The 17,778-nt window shown below is 45.7% G+C and overlaps 1 protein-coding gene across 4 annotated transcripts in view; it reads right to left on the reverse strand.

Moving 5' to 3' along the window:
• The window catches only part of SASH1 (SAM and SH3 domain containing 1), a 197,114-nt gene that overhangs the window by 70,484 nt on the left and 108,852 nt on the right, over positions 1–17,778 (reverse strand). For 2 of the 4 annotated variants that reach the window (XM_046005200.1, XM_046005202.1), the window contains exons 5-8: positions 6,452–6,492; positions 4,080–4,166; positions 1,684–1,737; positions 1,223–1,335 (exon numbers count right to left, since the gene is read on the reverse strand). In XM_046005200.1, coding sequence (XP_045861156.1) covers positions 1,223–1,335; positions 1,684–1,737; positions 4,080–4,166; positions 6,452–6,492 — 295 coding nt within the window. The remainder of the gene's footprint in view (positions 1–1,222; positions 1,336–1,683; positions 1,738–4,079; positions 4,167–6,451; positions 6,493–17,778) is intronic. The other 2 variants (XM_046005201.1, XM_046005203.1) reach the window with 1 other exon arrangement.

Raw genomic sequence — 17,778 nt, forward strand, 5'->3', positions numbered from 1 at the left:
TACAGGAAACTAAACCGAATGTGCTTGTCACAGTTTCAAGGTTTCAGGTCTTTAAGATTCTGCTTAATGGTAAAGTCATAACTCATTCAGTAATTCCTTAGTGACTTAAAAGTTTTCATTTGTTTCTAAACCTGCCTAATTTATGACTGTTTATAGAATACCAAGCCAACTGTTCTAAGTGGAAACCCAAGATTCCATCAGTCAGTTTGTTGGGCAACAACCAAGCAGGTAATCTCTTATTAACTGCTATCTATCATAAATGTGACGCCAGTACCTGAGGATTAGTTAGGCTTCTTTCAGTGCTTAATTCAGCTCAGAGCAATAAATCTGACACACTAAACTATAACGAATACGTAGAAATAAATATTTAATACTAATACAATACTTAGAAGAAAAAGTAAGCAAAATTTTAAGGTGTGCTTAAAGCTTAACTTTTGAATGATTCAGAATTTAGCTCATGACAGCATCTTATAGCATGGAAGTTTACAATAGTTGTACTATATTAAGTCTCACTTTTTTATTTAATAATTTTTTATCATTATTATATTCTTGTCAATCTTTTTATAAGGCTTATGTCTTTCATAATGGCATTCAGAGAATCATTTTCCTCATTAAAGTGGCCCAAAGCTCAAAAATATTTGCCATTCGTTCATGTGTGTAGTCACTAAGTACAGAAATGAAAATTCGCAACATGGAATGCTTATATTAAGTAAATAGAATGGAATTTGGTATTTCATCTGATAACATAGGTACTTGATGACCACCAAAGTATCATCAAAATACTACTTTAAGTAATGCATTCCTGCAGTTTCGAGGCCCCTGTTTTAGTCCAATAGAGCTGCTATAACAAATTACCATAAACTGATGGCTTATAAACAACAGAAATTCCTCACAGTTCTGGAGGCTGGGAAGTCCAAGATCAAGGAGCTGGCAGATTTAGTGTGGGGTGAGGACCAGCTTCCTGGTTCACAGACCACCATCTTCTGGTGCGGGAGTCCTCTGGGGCCTCTTTTGTAAGCTCATTCCATTCACAAGGGCTCCCCCCTTAGAACCTAGGCACCTCCACAGGACCTACTTTCAAATAACGCTGCACTGAGCATTAGAATTTAACACATGGATTGGGGCAAGGGGGACACAGTCTACAGCAACTCCCCAAACTCCCCAATTTCCACATAAGCGGGTCAAGTCCTCACAAACGTAAACCAAGCCTCTGCACCCTTACCCTCGCAAGTGCTTCCTCAATGGTGATCATCTTCTCCTTGACCATCATCATCAGCTGAATCCGTTCCTCATCACTCATTGTTATCTCGCTTGCAACATAGCCCACATCTTCTCCTAGAGATTGAAGACAAAAGACAGGAATGGAAAAAAAGAAAGATAAAACAGAATGCTGAGTCCTGAAACGTCACTGGTTGGGACTAGAGAAGGAGAAAGTTCAGGGGCATTGTCCCACACTGCACGTTACCGCTGAGTGACAGGAGCCGTTGGGCTATTTCTAGGGAAGCCCACGAGCCCGTCTTACTGAGAAACAGGCTCTGAGAACATAGGGATGTTACCACAGAAACAAATCCTTCAAAATGATTGGCGCCTTTGTGATCGAAGGCCTAGTGGAAGAGTTCTAGAAGAAAGCTGACAGGAAGTCTGGAGTAAGAGGTGGGGCAGAGACCTGATTTAAAGACCCACCTAGAGCAGACAAGCATTCCAAGGCTCCTTCGGCTGATGGTCCTCTGTGTCCTTCTATTTCAAATACGAACAAGAAGAAAATCTTTTTGAGAGCAGTGGGAGGGACCCCTTTTTCCTAACATTAAGGTCACAGGGTCAGCTGCAGAATGAGACCTGTGGCCTGTTGAGATCCTAGATTCCTATATAGCTGTCTGAACACTGTTCCTAAGGGCACAAATAAATAAAATCACAGATAGGGAGAATTTTGGTTCATTGGAAGGAAGGTTATTATAAATGCATATATATGAAAGTCTTGTCAGAGGTGCCTGGGTTGCTCAGTCATTAAGTGTCTGCCTTGGGCTCAGGTCGTGATCCCAGGGTGCTGGGATCGAGCCCTGCATTGGCACTCCCGCTCAGTGGGAAACCTGCTTCTTCATCTCCCACTCCCTCTGCTTGTGTTCCCTGTCAAATAAATAAAAATAAATAAAATCTTAAGAAAAAATGAAATACATCATAAATATGTATTCAAACTGTGAGAAGAACTCAATTTCCCACTCAGAACTGAAGGCAGCCAGGAGCGCCTGCAAGGCTCAGTCAGTTAAGCGTCCGACTCTTGATTTTGGCTCAGGTCATGATCTCAGGGTCCTGAGACCGAGCCCCACGTCAGGCTCTGCACTGGGCGTGGAGCCTGCTTGGGATTCTCTCTCCCCTCCCCCCACCCTTCCTCTAAAAAGAAAACAAAAAGAAAACCAAAACTGAAGGCAGCCAGAATTGCTGAGGCAAAGAAAATCCCCCTATAGGACCTTTCGAAAGTGCTTTCCTGCAAAGCAAAGAGATCGCCGTTACCTGTGACATACATGAGCCACGCCAGCTTGTGTGTCTTTGGTTAGCGTGTCAGGGAGGACAGGTCAGTGGAAGCGGGTGGTAATGTACTGGCTGGGAATAAACCCAGCTTCTAGCTCCTCATCCTTCCCCTGTCCCCTCTTTCTCATACAGACTTCACCAGCTTCAATGTCACTAGGATGCTTGGTCACAGCTAATGTGCCCTTGGTGTCGAGGGCCAGTAAGAGAGTCTGGCTGCAGACCCGGAGGAAACCACTGCAGTCAGAGCCAGCCCTGGAATTTATGTTCCCCTGCGTTTCCCTATCTCATTTCCATTTTGTCATCAATCAGCCCAGAAAGTTCCAAGTTCTCTTCGCCACTCATCTACTTGTCCGGGAAAAATAACAGTGTGTGCTGGGTTAGGAGACAAGCCTGCTGGTTTGATTCATTTTATTATGTGCGTCACCTTCGAGGGTGGAGGGAATGCCAGGGAGCTGGGTGGGTTTCTGAAAAAAAAAAAAAAAAAAAAAAAAAAAAAGAAAACAAAACCACACGAGCCAGTATACTGCTGGCTTCCTCCCTCGATCCCTGCATCCTGTTCTCTCTCTCTCTCTTTTTCCTTCCTTTCTTTCTAAATAAGACTTCGTCAGGATCCAAGGTTTACTCTGAATCGCAGTGGTCTTGGGTGTGTAGCAGAAGGAAAAACTGGGAATGTTGAAGAATCAGCCTTAAACCAGGACGGCCAGAATAACCGCGGTGAACGCGGCTGGGGTCCCAGGTGTCTGCCTGTATACATGCCGTCCTTGTCCACGTGTCTCATTTCCACGTGTATGAGCACCTGGAGCAGCATTCTGAACAGGGGAGGACACTGTGATTTTGTAAACACAGTCACCGGCGAGCCACTAAGAACGTTCATCTCACGATAACCTCGCTCGGCTGGGCTGGGATGGAGAAGCGGCTTTGTGTCTGCTTCCCCGCTGAATACGGGGGAAACATAAATTACATAACTGGGCCTCAGAGGGATGACATATTTACTTACTATATAAACAACAACAAAGACACGGCCAAGAGGAGGGCAGGGCTCCCTCCACAAAGCAGCCCGGGCAAATTCCCATGATGTCAGACCAGGGGACAGAGTTTCCAGGGGCAACAATCCCGTCACTGGCCTGCCACAGAAAAGCATCTCCAGGCCAGAAGATTGCAAAGGCCCCAAGTGGCAGGGCCGGGGGATGGGTCCAAAACTAACAAACGCTCTGACTTGCTCAACCCTTTTGGGATAGATCTTGGCGAGTAAAGATCTTCCTGAGGTTGGTGTGACCAAGAAAACGAAAGATTTGATTTTTGCTCTCAGATCTATGAAAAGGAAGACCTGCCAACTCTCATTTTGTTTTCTTTGATTAAAAAAAAAAAAAAGAAAGAAACCCACTGGGATGAAGTCTGAAAAGTCACGAGAGGACTGTCAGAAAACTTGGAATCTTTGCGGGCCCAGGCAACGAGTGTTTCTGACTGGCCGCCTCCAGTTAGATTAGTGGGCACAGGCTTTGCAACATTTGGGAGCTAAAAGGACCTACTGTCCGCCAGCTGTGGCACAGTACCTTTTGAAGTCTGTCTCATTATTCCTTTCTGGTTCTTTCGGAAGTTCTGCCAGAAATACTTATTTTTCTTCTTCCAATCTCCTTTTCCTTTAAAAACAAAAGGGGGAAAAAAGGCACAAGCAATAAATTCATTAATAACAAAAGTAGCCTCTTCTTTATAATTCAAAGCTTATAAGAATACTTTGATTTCACAAAAAGACAGTTTTTCTCTTTTGGTTTATGAAAGACTTGGAAATGCCTAAAAAGTTGTTTAAAGGAAATGCAAATTTCCTAGCAGCAAGTAATAGAGCAGTGGGGTTAAGACAAGAAATAAAGAAACATCAAAAAGGCAGGCAAAACACGCACTCGTGTGTTCACTTTGATGTTGTTTAACTAGTGTGTCTAATTCTGCCCTGTCTTGTCTTGTGGTCAAGTCTCCCCCTCGGGTCTCGGCCACAATTATTTCAACAAAACCACAAATGGAACACTTTAAGAAGTGAACTTTGTTTTGTCGTTATCCCTGTTGTTGATCTCCCCTTGATTTATTTCTGTTGTTGCAGACTTAATGAAGACGAGGAGGGTGGTTATGTCCCGGGTGTGCTTGTCTGTCTGTCCTCAGAGCTGGCTCCAGGAGCCCGTGGGGTTGACCTGCGCTGTTACTCTGTGGCATCAAGTTTGCTGGGAGGCAGGGATGCAGCTGCAGGGTAGGCAAGGTGGGGAGAGGGGGCTCCTGCCTCTCTGGATTTCAGGCCACTTGCTGACCTACTATCTGCAGCTGACCCAGGGTACAATGACGAGAAAAGCAGACTGCCATCCTGCTGTGCCTGCTCCCAACGGAGCTCCCTCCTCCCCCTCCCCCACCCTCACCCCCTGGACTGTTTTGGTGACAGCTGCCCTTGTCTGCAGGGGAAAACCATGTCACTGCCGTAGCTAGACATCTCCAGTGTTTGCTAGGGTTCCGATCATCGCTGATCTACAATGCCTTTTAAAAAGCAAAAGGAAAGGAAAAGAGCAAGTAAAAGAAGAGACTAGTCCTGTGTTTAAAGATGAAATGAAACAGTAGGTCTCATGCAGACGGGGCACATGCACAGCACCAGCTTTCTCACTGTCACCACTCGGTGTCCCTGGCTGCTACGCGGCCACTGGAAACGGCCCAGTGGAGAGATGCACTGCTGGTTTCCAAGGTCTAGACTGGTGGTGCTGGCCAATGCGGCACAGACGCGTGGCAACCCCTGTCCACAGGGCTCCTGGGCTCTGTACGGCACCGTGTGGGAACACCAGAGGCCCTCATGTAAGTGCAGATGGGCCCCGGAGCTCTGGAATGAAGCCCACGCCCGCTGCGCGGAGACTTCCTTGGTACCCGGAATCTCAGAGGGGAGTGTGAGGGCACCTGCTGCTTTCCAGCTGCAGCAAATACTAGCGCGGAAGGTGAGAGAAGAAGGAGGGCCAGCACTCACTCAGCCTTCCTTTCAGGCAATTCGGGATCATGACGTATTTCTTTTCCTGGAGGATATACTCCCCCCTTCCTCTATTTTAATGTTTCCAAAATGAAGGTGCAAACTGAAAAATAAATAGCAGCTAACATGTACTGAGTACTTACCATGCCCAGGCACCCTCTTCTCTAATGGCTTGTCTCACTCCATATGGCAATAAACAGGATGTATTATTGTTCCCATTTAGTGGATGAGAAAGTGGACACTTCAGAAAGCAAGTGACTTGCCCAAGGCCCTAACCACTGAGTTCGAAGACTCCTGATTCAAACCCAAATCAAAACCTGATCCGAGCAATTATGCTTCTCATCACAACGACCTGGCCAGACTTGCTCTGACCCAACAGAAAAGATGTTACTAAATCAAGAGTGGGTTTTATAATCAAGGAAATACAAAACATTTGACACCTTAATTGTGCATAGTCTTTGATTCAAAAGTTCCAAATCAAAGGATTTATCCTAAGGACATGATTAGGGATAGGCTCAAGGATTTTTGGGATAGAATCAATTCTCTGAGAGCAAAAATTAGAGACAACTTAAATGTTCAGCAAACAAGAGATGGTTGATTTAAATTGTGACCCATCCCATATGATGGAATTTACAGACTTCAAAATTTTACCGTAAAGAATATTTAATCAATGTGGGAAAATGCTCACGATGTTATTCAATTGAATGGAATTCAATTGAAAGAAATTATAAAATAATATGCAGCATATGATCCCAATTATGTTTAAAAGGAAACATACAGGCGGGGGTAAAGAGAGGAAAGAGATGTATCAAAATCTTAACAGTGTTTCTTCCTGGGTGCAAACATTCTTTGTGGTTTTGGTTGTGTTCACAGTTTCTGTGTTCTATAAAGTATTAAAATAATTTAAGTTGTGAAACCAAGAAAAGGAATACTGACCTACAGAGCTGTCTTCTGAGTTCGACTTAGGAAGAGTGTTCCTAGAAAAGAAAAACATGTCTGATTACGAGGGAGCCTTACCTTTGTGCGAGGACCAAAAACCCTCCCAACTCGGCTGCCCCGGCATCATCGCCCCCTAGACGAGCCAGGGAGATTCTGATACAGTATTTACCGCTAGCCTTATCTAGCCAGCTGTTGCCTTTCTAGAAACACTTAGGAACCATTTGTCAACATTTACTGCAGACTCACTCCAGGGTAAGACCTCTATTAAATGAAGGGAATGGATTTCACTAGACGATCACCCGATGATCCACTTCTGTGAACTATTAGCCACACGTTAAGTTACTGCCACTGAGAAGTCTCTTGTGTAAGTGGGACAGAGAAAGTAGATCGTAGTAAAAACATAGGCCCAGCACTGAAAGTGCCGGCCACTCAGGCCAGCGGTGAGTAGGGCGGTCGGCCGCAGGAGAAAGGTGGGCAATGAGATACCCCACACAGAGGGAGGAGACAGCAGCTGATGGTTGGCAGACAGGCTATCTGGCTTGCTAGATCCTCCCCTGTTCGAAGAGAAGCCAGGAAATCTGCTTTAAAAAACAAACAAAAACAAAAAAGCAGCTCCACATTTTTAAGTGATGGCAAATAATTCCATGTTTTTAAAAATGTGTCCAAGTTCATCAACATGTGTCTGGACACCAGAGATGGCCCACACGCCCCCTACTGCGGCTGCCAGCCTGTGACAAATACAGACATCCAAATAACTTGAAACACGAACACAACCCAAAACCAATTACTTGTTTCTCTAGAACATACATAGACAGACACCAACTTAAATTAGGAGGGAAAGAAACCGAAGTAAGTTCAAATAGGTTCTCTCCTCAAAGTCAGAGGAGAGCGGAGCAGAGCCTTTCACTGGACGGGTCCAGAACCTAGAGAGTAGTAAGTTCGGTGCACACGTGCGGATAAGGAAAGTCAGGAAGAAGGAACCTGTATCCGGACAGAAACACAAGGATCCTCAGGGGGTTCACACCAGAATCTTCACTATGTTCACCTGCCAGGGAGGATGGGGGGGGGGGAGATATGGCAAAAATGCATTCCTGATGGGAGAACGCACGGGGAGACAGAGGCTGGGAGGCCAGAGCTGTATCACACTGAGGCGATCAGAGGAAGAGAAGAGCACACAAACGGCAATGTGTGCCCCCACCTTACGGGTGAAAAGGACCTCTACAATTTGAGGTGACCAGACAAAGCAGGATGGGGCTGTCACGCAGAGCCACCTGGGATAACACAACTCTCTTCAAGGCAGGGCCACCAATGCCAGCTGACTGCTGGGGGGCAGGTGAACACAACAGCTGGGCCTATAAGCACCTTCTAAGCCAAAGGCTGAGAGAACAGGACCGTTGCTGACTCGTGCACAAATCTAACAGACCTCTACTGTCCGCGAGGGGTGAGGGGAGTTGCTCAGAAAGAAACAGGGGAGGCATCTGGGGTGCTGAGGATGAGAGCTAGACCCGAAGGCATTCTTTCCCATCACCACTAGCTGTGAACATAGAAAATGTAAGGAAAACCTACCCTGTTACTGAATTTTGCCAAGGTTAAGCTCCAAGGATCTCTTCTCTGCCCTCCAAGCCACACAAAAATGAAAACGACTAAATATAGACTTACTTAAACAGCCACTTCCGTTCTTAATTCATTCAGCAAAAATGTACTGAATGCTATCATGAGTAAGGTACATGGATGATTACAAAGAAATGGGACTCCTGATGCCACAAATAAGAGCGAAGAAGAAAGAAGTAGGCACACAGGAGAAGCAACAGCAGGAGGAAGGGGAGGGCAGGGCCGGGGGTGGAGGACGGGGAAAAGGAAGCAACAGCAGCCGTGAGTCATTTAAGTGCTCAGGGCCACAGAGTTACAGAGGTACGGGCACAGCAAAGTAGCAGCAGGGAGCAGACTGTAGAGGGCTGGCTAGCTGGCTGGGGTTAAAGCAGAAGACCCTTCTAAAGAAATATGAGTGTGCGGGTGGCATAGTCGGTTAAGGGACTGATTCCTGGTTTCGACTCAGGTGGTGATCTCAGGGTCAGGAGATCGAGCCCTGCATTAGGCTCCCTGCTCGGCATGGAGATTGCTTGTCCCTCTCCCTCTGCCCCTCCCCACTCCATGCTCTCTCACTGCAAAATCATTCCATCTTAAAAAAGAAAGAAAGGAAGAATATGTGAGCTAAAGTTTGCATTCCTGTATTTTGTTTTTTCAAATTTTATTCTGCTGCATTTTGAGCTCAAAGTCATAGTAATGCACACCAGTCCACTTCCCAGCACAGTCATCCCCTGCTTTTGCCTTACCTGCTTACAGCAAAGAAAGCAGCAGTTATTTTTAAAATCACTCTTAGGAACAAGGGAACTCTTGGCCTAATTGCTAAGGAACAAAGACATGAAATATCCCTAGCTCTTGATCAACTACTTCACTATGTAATAAATTACAAGTATGTATGCGAACTTTTACTTTTCCTAAAGACATGTTTTCGGGTGCCTGGGTGGCTCAGTCAGTTAAGTGTCTGCCTCCAGCTCAGCTCATGATCTCAAGGTCCTGGGATCAGTCCTGCATTGGGCTCCCCGCTCAATGGGGAGTCTGCAGCTTCTTCTACTGTCCCCCACATGCTCCCATGCACCGATCTGCTCTCTCTCACAAAAATAAGTAAAAATAAATAAATAAAAGAAATATTTTCACGGGAAAATAGCCTAAAGAAACATTACTTTCCTTCAGTCCTTTGTTGATTACAGTAATAGTCCCTGACTGAGTTGTAAGGAATTTTACCCATCATTGAATCCAATCCCAATTCTATGGGAACATGATCTCCAGAAGTTACAGGAGTAGTCCAAGCTTCCACCAGCTGGTTAGAGGCCAACAGGGAGCTCTCCCTAGACATGGGCAGCCCAGCTACCTTTCCACCAGATGCTGGACTCTTCTTCTCTAGAAAATATGTCCAGAAAATTCTTTATATCCTATTCTTGAGGAACTCAAAGGCCAACCTCCATTTTCCAACCCATTTTTCATTCTTCCTGACAAATGGAAATGTCTTCTAACCATAAATATATTCCAGAACCCACACTGTATACAAAGGTAAGCTCTCACTATTTCACAGTTAACACAAAATATAAATGCATTTTCCTCTATAAAATGCTAGCCTGTAATTTTTTAAATCTGTATCGACTTTCTTCAAATTATCACACATATTTAAAAATTTATCCTCAGATTGGCACTTTGGATCTTTTCATTAGAAGAGGTGCTTCTACTAGCGAATGTTTGCGTTTCCCCAGGTGGCCAGCAGATGGCACTCCAGCTCCTCTATTCATCTTGCAGTGACAAATGAGAGTTTTATTTTTAAGGTTTCACAAGTTCACAATCTAGATACTGGCCAAAGAACAGCAAGTCAGTGTTTCCTATGTGTGCAGCTCCCCAACTCATCAATTTGCAAAGGGGGGGGGGAATGACACCATATAAAGTTTAATTTGAACGCAGTGAACTGTCCCTGCAAACAGAGGCTGGCAGGCAGAGCAGTGATGTGAAATGCCATCTTTCTCCTTGAGACTGATTGTAAAATTCATGCGGCAGGAGCATAAGTCAATGATGTAACCAGATTCCAAATCTGGATGGCAGCAGGTGGAAAGGGTCATTTACTGATCTCCTGGTGAAAGAAATTAATGCTCAGGAGTCCGTTCCAAAGAGGCCTCCTCGGAGCACCTTCTTACAGCCAGAAGCCGCAGGCCTGGGAATGGCTGGGCTGGAAGCAGGTTTGTCAGCCTCGCTCTCTATCCATCACTCTCACTGTCAACAGGGTAAAAAGGATGGGAACTTCAGCACAGGGTCCAGGGTTTCCATGACTAGGACTGACAAGGACACAGTAATTAGCATTCTGCTGCACTTTGAACATCTACATAAGCATCAAATAATTTGAGTTTTGCATTTAGTCTCTGGACCCAGTCTTAGAAGTACCTTTTCATCAATAACTACTACTATTAGACCCCAAGTGTAAATACTTTTTCCTCAATCTCTAAATTAACTTTAACACTCCCTGAACTCAAAGAAAATTCAATAAAGCATTTATAAATAAGATTAAAAAAAAATTTAAGGGCTAGCATCCCAGCACTTAACCAGTTCCTTTCATCGTACCTCCGTCTTTAGCAAATTCTTTGTTCAACTGTTTCAGTCCTTTCTTCTCACTCATTCATTCGTTTTCTTTCCTTCAATAAACATTCATCCAACTCCAATTATGAGTCTGGCATCCTTTGAGGTATTGAGAATGTAGCGGTAAATAAGACAGGTAAGATCCTGAAGGAGCTTTTGGAGCAAAAGATGGGGGTGAGAAGCGAGATGGGGGGTGCAGGTCAAGAAGTGGGGAGAATTCCTGCTGGGATGGACAGAGAAGGTGTCTCTGAAGAGGTGACAGGTGAAGGGAGATGTAGCTGATGTGCTGGCATGACAGGCAGTGGCCCTGACACGGAAGCCTGAGTAGGGAAAGAGCAGAGGAAGAAAGCAAGAGGTCTACTCTACACACACTCAGTCCGAGGCGCTTCCTGAACATTCCTGTGCAGATATTAAAGGGACAGTTGGGTATGTGAGTCTAGAGTTCAAGGGCATCGCTCAGGACTGGAGATCAGAATTTGGAAGTCATGTGCATATTTAAAGCTAGGAGACCAAGAGAACACAGTGAAGAGATGTGGGATGAGCACTGGGCTCAATGGCAATCCAATCTTCAGGGTCAGGAGAAGAAGGTGAAGGAGCCATGGAACTTAGGAAACAGTCATGGGGAGAAGAAAAACCAGGAGTATGCTTTTACCCTTTCTGGCTAAAATCATATAAAATTGATTTTATAGAAACTATACTGCTGCTCCAAATGTCATAAAGGGAAAGTTCCAGGTTGCTCTCTTTTCTTTTCTCTTGAACCTTGTTTTACAGTAGAGATCTCCACGGGCCACAGAGAAGGAGACAAAGGTCAGAATGAAATACTTTAAATTTGTATGGAATTCTACCTCTTAAAAAAAAAAAAAAACACTCTTGTTGGCAATCGCCATCATTGAACAGGATGACCACCGAGACCTGGGAGTGATGACGTGGCTAATGATACAGGGCCAGGCAGGGACACCCTGGGCTTGGAAGCCACGTCTCCAGCACTGGAGGGGCCCAATGCCTCGCCCACCTCACCATACTGTTTCTCATTTATGTAACAGAAATTCATAATACATCCCGTGTGTATGAAACCAGTTGTTGGGTGAATTACGGAAAAACAATACTCAGAAGAACCTGTGAGGACTGAGCAGGTTTTCAATCCCAAAGGTGAACACGGCCCCTGGGTTTATGAGAACTAAGCATTTCAAGAGAACTGCAGGATTTGGTTGTGTTGCTCTTGAAAGATCTGCCTGCTTGCTGGAGGAAAGGAGGCCATGGACTTTGGCTCAGGCTCGCTTTTCTCCTCATTTCTATTTCTATACAAATAGCCTTAGGTGCCTCTAGGCAAAGACAACTCTGTCTTCCTGTGATCTTAGCTTGGCACAACAGAGAAGTATAACGAACGCCCTGACATACAGCAGTTCCCAAAATAGACCTCATTTTTTTTTTTTTTAAAAGATTTTATTCATTTATTTGACAGAGCAAGATCACAAGTAGGCAGAGAGGCAGGCAGAGAGAGAGGAGGAAGCAGGCTCCCTGCCAAGCAGAGTGCCCGATGCGGGACTTGATCCCAGGACCCTGAGATCATGACCCGAGCCTAAGGCAGAGGCCTAACCCACTGAGCCACCCAGGCGCCCTCGTGTTTTTGTTTTGATGGCCTGTCCAAAACTTCATTATAACCAAGCAAGAAAAAGAAGGAAGAAAGAAAAGAAAAAAAATGGCTATCACCTAATTTCTAAGAGAAGAACATGTGTTATCCGTTACTGGAAAACCTATACTTGAGAGATTTTTAAGTTTCCTTTATCTTGAGTCTCCGGAAATACACTTCTTCATTAGTTTCTTTCCTGCTGAATTTTGAATCAGGGCTTTTGCCATGTCTGGGTCTCTTCCTGCAACATCCCCGGCCTGCCAAAGCAGTCCCCAAAGCCAGGAGCATTTTCCTCAAGATTCGGGAAAAGGACTAAGCCATCTGTGCTATTGAGCTGTGAGGGGGAGGCAGAGAGAAGGTAAAAGGGTTGAGGAGCTTTTTAGTAGTTGATTTTTTTCTTATGTGGTGATGTATTTCTTACATGTTGACTATTCCTTGTAAGTTGATATGCCTTCCTTAAATATTTTGCTTATTTAGTGATAAATCATTTTGTATAAAGCAGAAAATTCCTTAATTTACTATTTCTTATTATCCTTTGGATAGCAAAGATATTTTTCATCATAGGAACGTATCTCCCCTATTTCATAAAAATATATATGAAGCAAAATTCTGTATAGACTATCTACTGTCAGCTATAAAAATTCAAGGCTCCCCACCCTTCCCCAGCCATGGGGCCAGGATGAAGATGAGACAGGAGAGACACAAGGGGTCCACATTGCTAGAGGGGCTCATTCTCAGGGTCAACTCTGTGTTTACCCAGACAACAGGTGCAGGATTTCATGCACATAGTAGAACTTACCTTGAAAACTTGCTGGCTCAGATCGAAGGTAATTCTATTGCTCAAATCTGGTATATGTCATTAGAATCCCAAGATTATTAACAACAATGACAACATTGGTGACATGTTGTTCCCTGGTCACAACATGCCCCATACAGGCCTCTTCTTTCATTTCAGCCTATTCCCAGCCTGTACCTTCGGGCTTTTGTTACAAGGTCACCTCTGCATCCCTATTCTGGGCTCTTGCAGTTTCTAAATTGCCACAGTTCCTCCTCCTAATCTTTTCTGGCACTGACTTCCGTCAAGTGATTTAGGTGGCCATCCCCAATTCCTCTTCTTGACCGCACTCCCTACAAGCAATTCATGTGTTCTCACAATCCACCGTTTTCCTTGCAGTGATGACCGAACGTGATGTCGGGGGTTCTCCGCCCGCGTTCCCCGGCGACGTCGTTCTCGCAGCTGTTTATTCCCTGCTGTCCTCGTGACGCGGTAAGAACCGCACCAGGTGAACTCACTGCAGGCAGCACAGGGTACACCAAAAAACTGGTGGACAGAGAGCAGCTTTCCGGGACGGACGGACGTCACGTCACAGAAGTGGTCTGGACCAGCCCGTGGCGTGACCTTTACTCTCCCAGAGAAAAGGCCGTGATGCGTGGATACGGGCTCAAAACAACAAGCCCATCCAGTGTTTATTCCCAATTTGAAGAGGCCCTCTCCCCATACCGATCCAATGCTCCCCCTGAGAAAGTGCGGAAAGGCCACTTTTAAAGTCTGATACTTTCCAGTCATGCATTTGGACATTCTCAACTTTTTTCCTTCCCCACCCTCTTTTGTCATCTCTGGTTGAAAACTGCCATCAGAATCACTGTAGGTGAACTTATTCTTCTATACAAGATGTCTCAAAAGGGTCTTTTACTCAGAAAAATACAGAGAGAGAGTCAACGTAGGCATACAACTTGTAGCAAAAACGGTTTCTGTTAGGCTTCAGTCCCCTGCTCATTATATTAGGTAGATGGAAATTCGAGGTATCGAAACACGATCTTTGCTGCAAATCAAGCCTATCTCTCTCTCTTTCGAACACCAACTTCCTTTAAGAGCCAGGATGGACACGGGACTCCTCTTCTACTTCTCAACTGCACCAGACAAAAGCAATCCACGTTTCTCCTAGAATTAAACACACACACACACACACACACACCAGTGACTGAACATGACACCAAGGTAGAGACGGATGGGCCAATGATTGGTATCCATATGTAAATGACATTCCCTAGAGCTAGGAAGGCTTCTTCCTACAGGAAGCCACCTACCACCATGGCTCAGTGAGTGTTCTGGAGCCCCACCTCCAGGGCTCAAAGCCCAGCTCTACCTTTCACCAACCAGTCACTCTGAACAAATTACTGTGTCCCAGTGAATTCCAGTTTCCTTCTATGCAAGACAGAGATAGTATTACCTATCGCATAGATTTTCTAGAGGTTTCCATGAACTATGACTCGTATGGAATTCAGAACATGTTTGTATAGGCAAAGCACCACCACCGAGACGTTAGCAGTTAGGATGGCTACAGACCCAAGTCTCTCTCAGTCTGGCTCAGAGGGTCCTCCAGCTTCTTGACATAGAAGGGGCTGGTTCCCTGGCACCTGGGGGTGGCCAACCAGCTTCCCAGGCCAACAACAGGCTCCACCACCCCTGCTGAATCTGAAATCCACCACAGAGACACACTGGAAGAGATCTGTCTCCTGTCGTTCACCCAGTGGTAACTATCCCAAAAGTTAATGACAGAGCACATGGGCAGAAGCTTTTGTTTTTGTTTTTTAAAAGATTTTATTTATTTATTTGATAGACAGAGATCACAAGCAGGCAGAGAGGCAGGCAGAGAGAGAGGAAGGGAAGCAGGCTCCCTGCTGAGCAGAGCGCCCGATGAGGGGCTTGATCCCCAGACCCTGGGACCATGACCTGAGCTGAAGGCAGAGGCTTTAATCCACTGAGCCACCCAGGCACCCTGGGCAGAAGTTTAAGTATCGTGCCTGAAACGTAGCCAGATGCCACATCTCCACAGCATGACCTGTTTGTCTGGATGACAACTGTACTGAGGCCAGGATGATGCCCCGTGCAGAGCTGGACCTGGGGCATGGAGCATAGAATCTAGGAGAGCACATGGTCATCTTCCACGATTTCTAAATGCCCCCCCCCCCCCATGGGCCTTTTCTTTTCCATCTGGGGTTTATTACTCTTTATTTGTCACCTTGTGGGTTTGGCCTCGCTAAGAAAGTTGATAAAATAAACTGCTGTACAGGGACGCCTGGGTGGCTCAGTCGGTTAAATGTCTGCTTTTGGCTCAGGTCATGGTCCTGGGATCCTGGGATCGAGTCCTGCTGCGGGCTCCCTGCTCAGACAGAAGCCTGCCTCTCCCTCTGCTACTCCCCCTCCACACTTGCGCTTTCTCTCTCTGTCCCTCTCACTCACTCTCTCTCTCTGAGAAATAATTAAGTAAGTAAGTAAAATCTTTAAAAAATATATGCTGCACGGATGGCCGCCCTGATGTGGTAATGCTGAAGGTTACCACTTCAGCCTTGAAGGTATCCCAGCCTTGAGAAGCTACCAACGCCTTCCCGATTCCTGCAAACTTAGGGACCCGTCAGTGTATCCCCGTGACACACCAGATGGTGTACGATGCTGTTTTCCAGGGAAGTTCAGTACATGCAGGTAAGTCCAGTAAGGTCAGGAACTCCTCAGTCTCCTATAAAACCAACCAACCGTGCTTTTCATTTTGGCATCTGCTGTTGGGTGTAGACACTGACACGGTCTGTTGAGGGCAACGGTCCAGACCTTCCAGGAGTTTACAACAGAATGAGGCAGATTAGATCGACGTGCTCAGGAGAAGAAGGGCTGAGTTGTGCCCATCGCCTGCAGGGCCAGCGGCCTCCGGTTCCAATATTCCTCTTACCTTCTTTCTTACTAAGGGAACCGTGATTTTGTCTGGACGACAGGGTACCCCATTAAAACACTCACTTCCCCACAATCCTTTGCAGCTGGCAGAGGCCAAGTGGAACATCTGGCAGAGAAGATATAGCTGAGAATTCACAGGGAGGGGGTCTCTGGGAAAGCTAGGGTTTCCGTAATGACAAAGACTCACTCACCTTTTCCCATAACTTTTGCCCTTCGCCCCTCCCCTCAGTGCTTCCTGAAACACGGACACAAGGCTCAAGCAGTCATCATTTCATCATAAAGATGAAAATCACGTATTAAAACTGGTGGAAAGGAAATACTTCCATGAGCAACTGTACCAGCCTCCAGACTCCTTGCTGTATGACGAAAACAGGCCCCCGTTTGCCTCATTAGTGTGGTCAGGTTCAGTTACAAGTGACTGAATATAATCCTAACAGATCAAGTGGGTTAAGGAGTGAAAGTGATCAGGGGCACCTGAGTGGCTCAGTTGGTTCAATGGCTGGCTCTTAATATCTGCTCAGGTCGTGATCTCAGGGTTGTGAGACTGAGCCCCATGCTGGACTCTGCGCCTGGCATGGAGCCTGCTCAGGAGTCTCTCTCTCCCTCTCTTGCCCTCTGCCCCTTGCCCCCCACGTGCATGCTTTCTCTCCTTTAATAAATAAATAAATGTAGTAAAAATGACCGAGTAAAGCATTGGTCTGGGTTTACCCAGCACAGCCCTATCGATCCCCCTGTATTTCAGACCCAGAGACCATGAAAAGGCTGATTACACAGATGCAGAAATGGAAGCCTGGGAAGTTCATGAAAGTGACTTACCTGACTGCAAATCACAGAGCTAATGCTCAGCTCTCCTGGCCCCACTCCAGTGTTGGTCCCACGGGAACACCAGATTCATGAAGGCAAGTATCTCTCCTGTCTGAATCACCACCGGATTCACAGTGCCAGATATGAAACCATGAGCCTCCAGTGTGTCCGTATTCTCCTGTTATTAGCACCGAAAGTGCCAACTTAGGTTTGTGACTTGGTCACTGACATCTGCAGATGTGGGTCAAGCTCTGATTTTTGACTTTTCCTCAATAGACACACAAAAGGTATCGAATAAAAGGGAAACAAAGTTCTCTGTTTTGTCTGCCTTTGGTGCAACCAATAAAAATGAATACCTTCCTTTTATGGCCTTGATGTGAATTTTATTTAGGTCCTTACATCTTAAGAATTACTGAATTACTGTCAAAAGCAAAATAAAACAGGATTTTAGTACATTGTTTTTACCACAAAAGCTAGTTTTTATAAAATGAGAAAAGCACTGTAAATAGCTTTCTTTGCATTTTCTAATGATGGCTATGTATTCTGCAAATGAGGCAAAAATATCCTTCCCTTCTATTTGCCCTTTAAAATCTAGCACAAACAGGGAGCACCCGGGGGGTGTAGTCAGTTAAGCATCACTTTCGGCTCAGGTCGTGATCTCGGGGTCCTGGGACCAAGCCCCGCATCGGGCTCCTTGCTCAGTGCAGGGTCTGCTGGGGACTCTCTCTCCCTCCACCTCTACCCCACCCCTCTGTGCTCGCAAGCACACACGCACTCTGTCTTGTAAGTAAATAAATCTTTGAAAACATAATAAAACTTAGTGTGTACATGTAATAAATCTGTGGTTCAAGAAAGGCTTTTCTGCAAGGAAACATGGCTGAGATGTGAGGCCAGCTGGATGGACAGGGAAGCACTGCATGTCCCCATGGCGGTTATCAGGATGTGTGGTACTGGCTCAGCACAAGAAGAGCTCCCGCAACGGGCTGC

This window comes from Meles meles, chromosome 5 (assembly GCF_922984935.1).
Source record: "Meles meles chromosome 5, mMelMel3.1 paternal haplotype, whole genome shotgun sequence".
Taxonomy (NCBI): Eukaryota; Metazoa; Chordata; class Mammalia; order Carnivora; family Mustelidae; genus Meles; species Meles meles.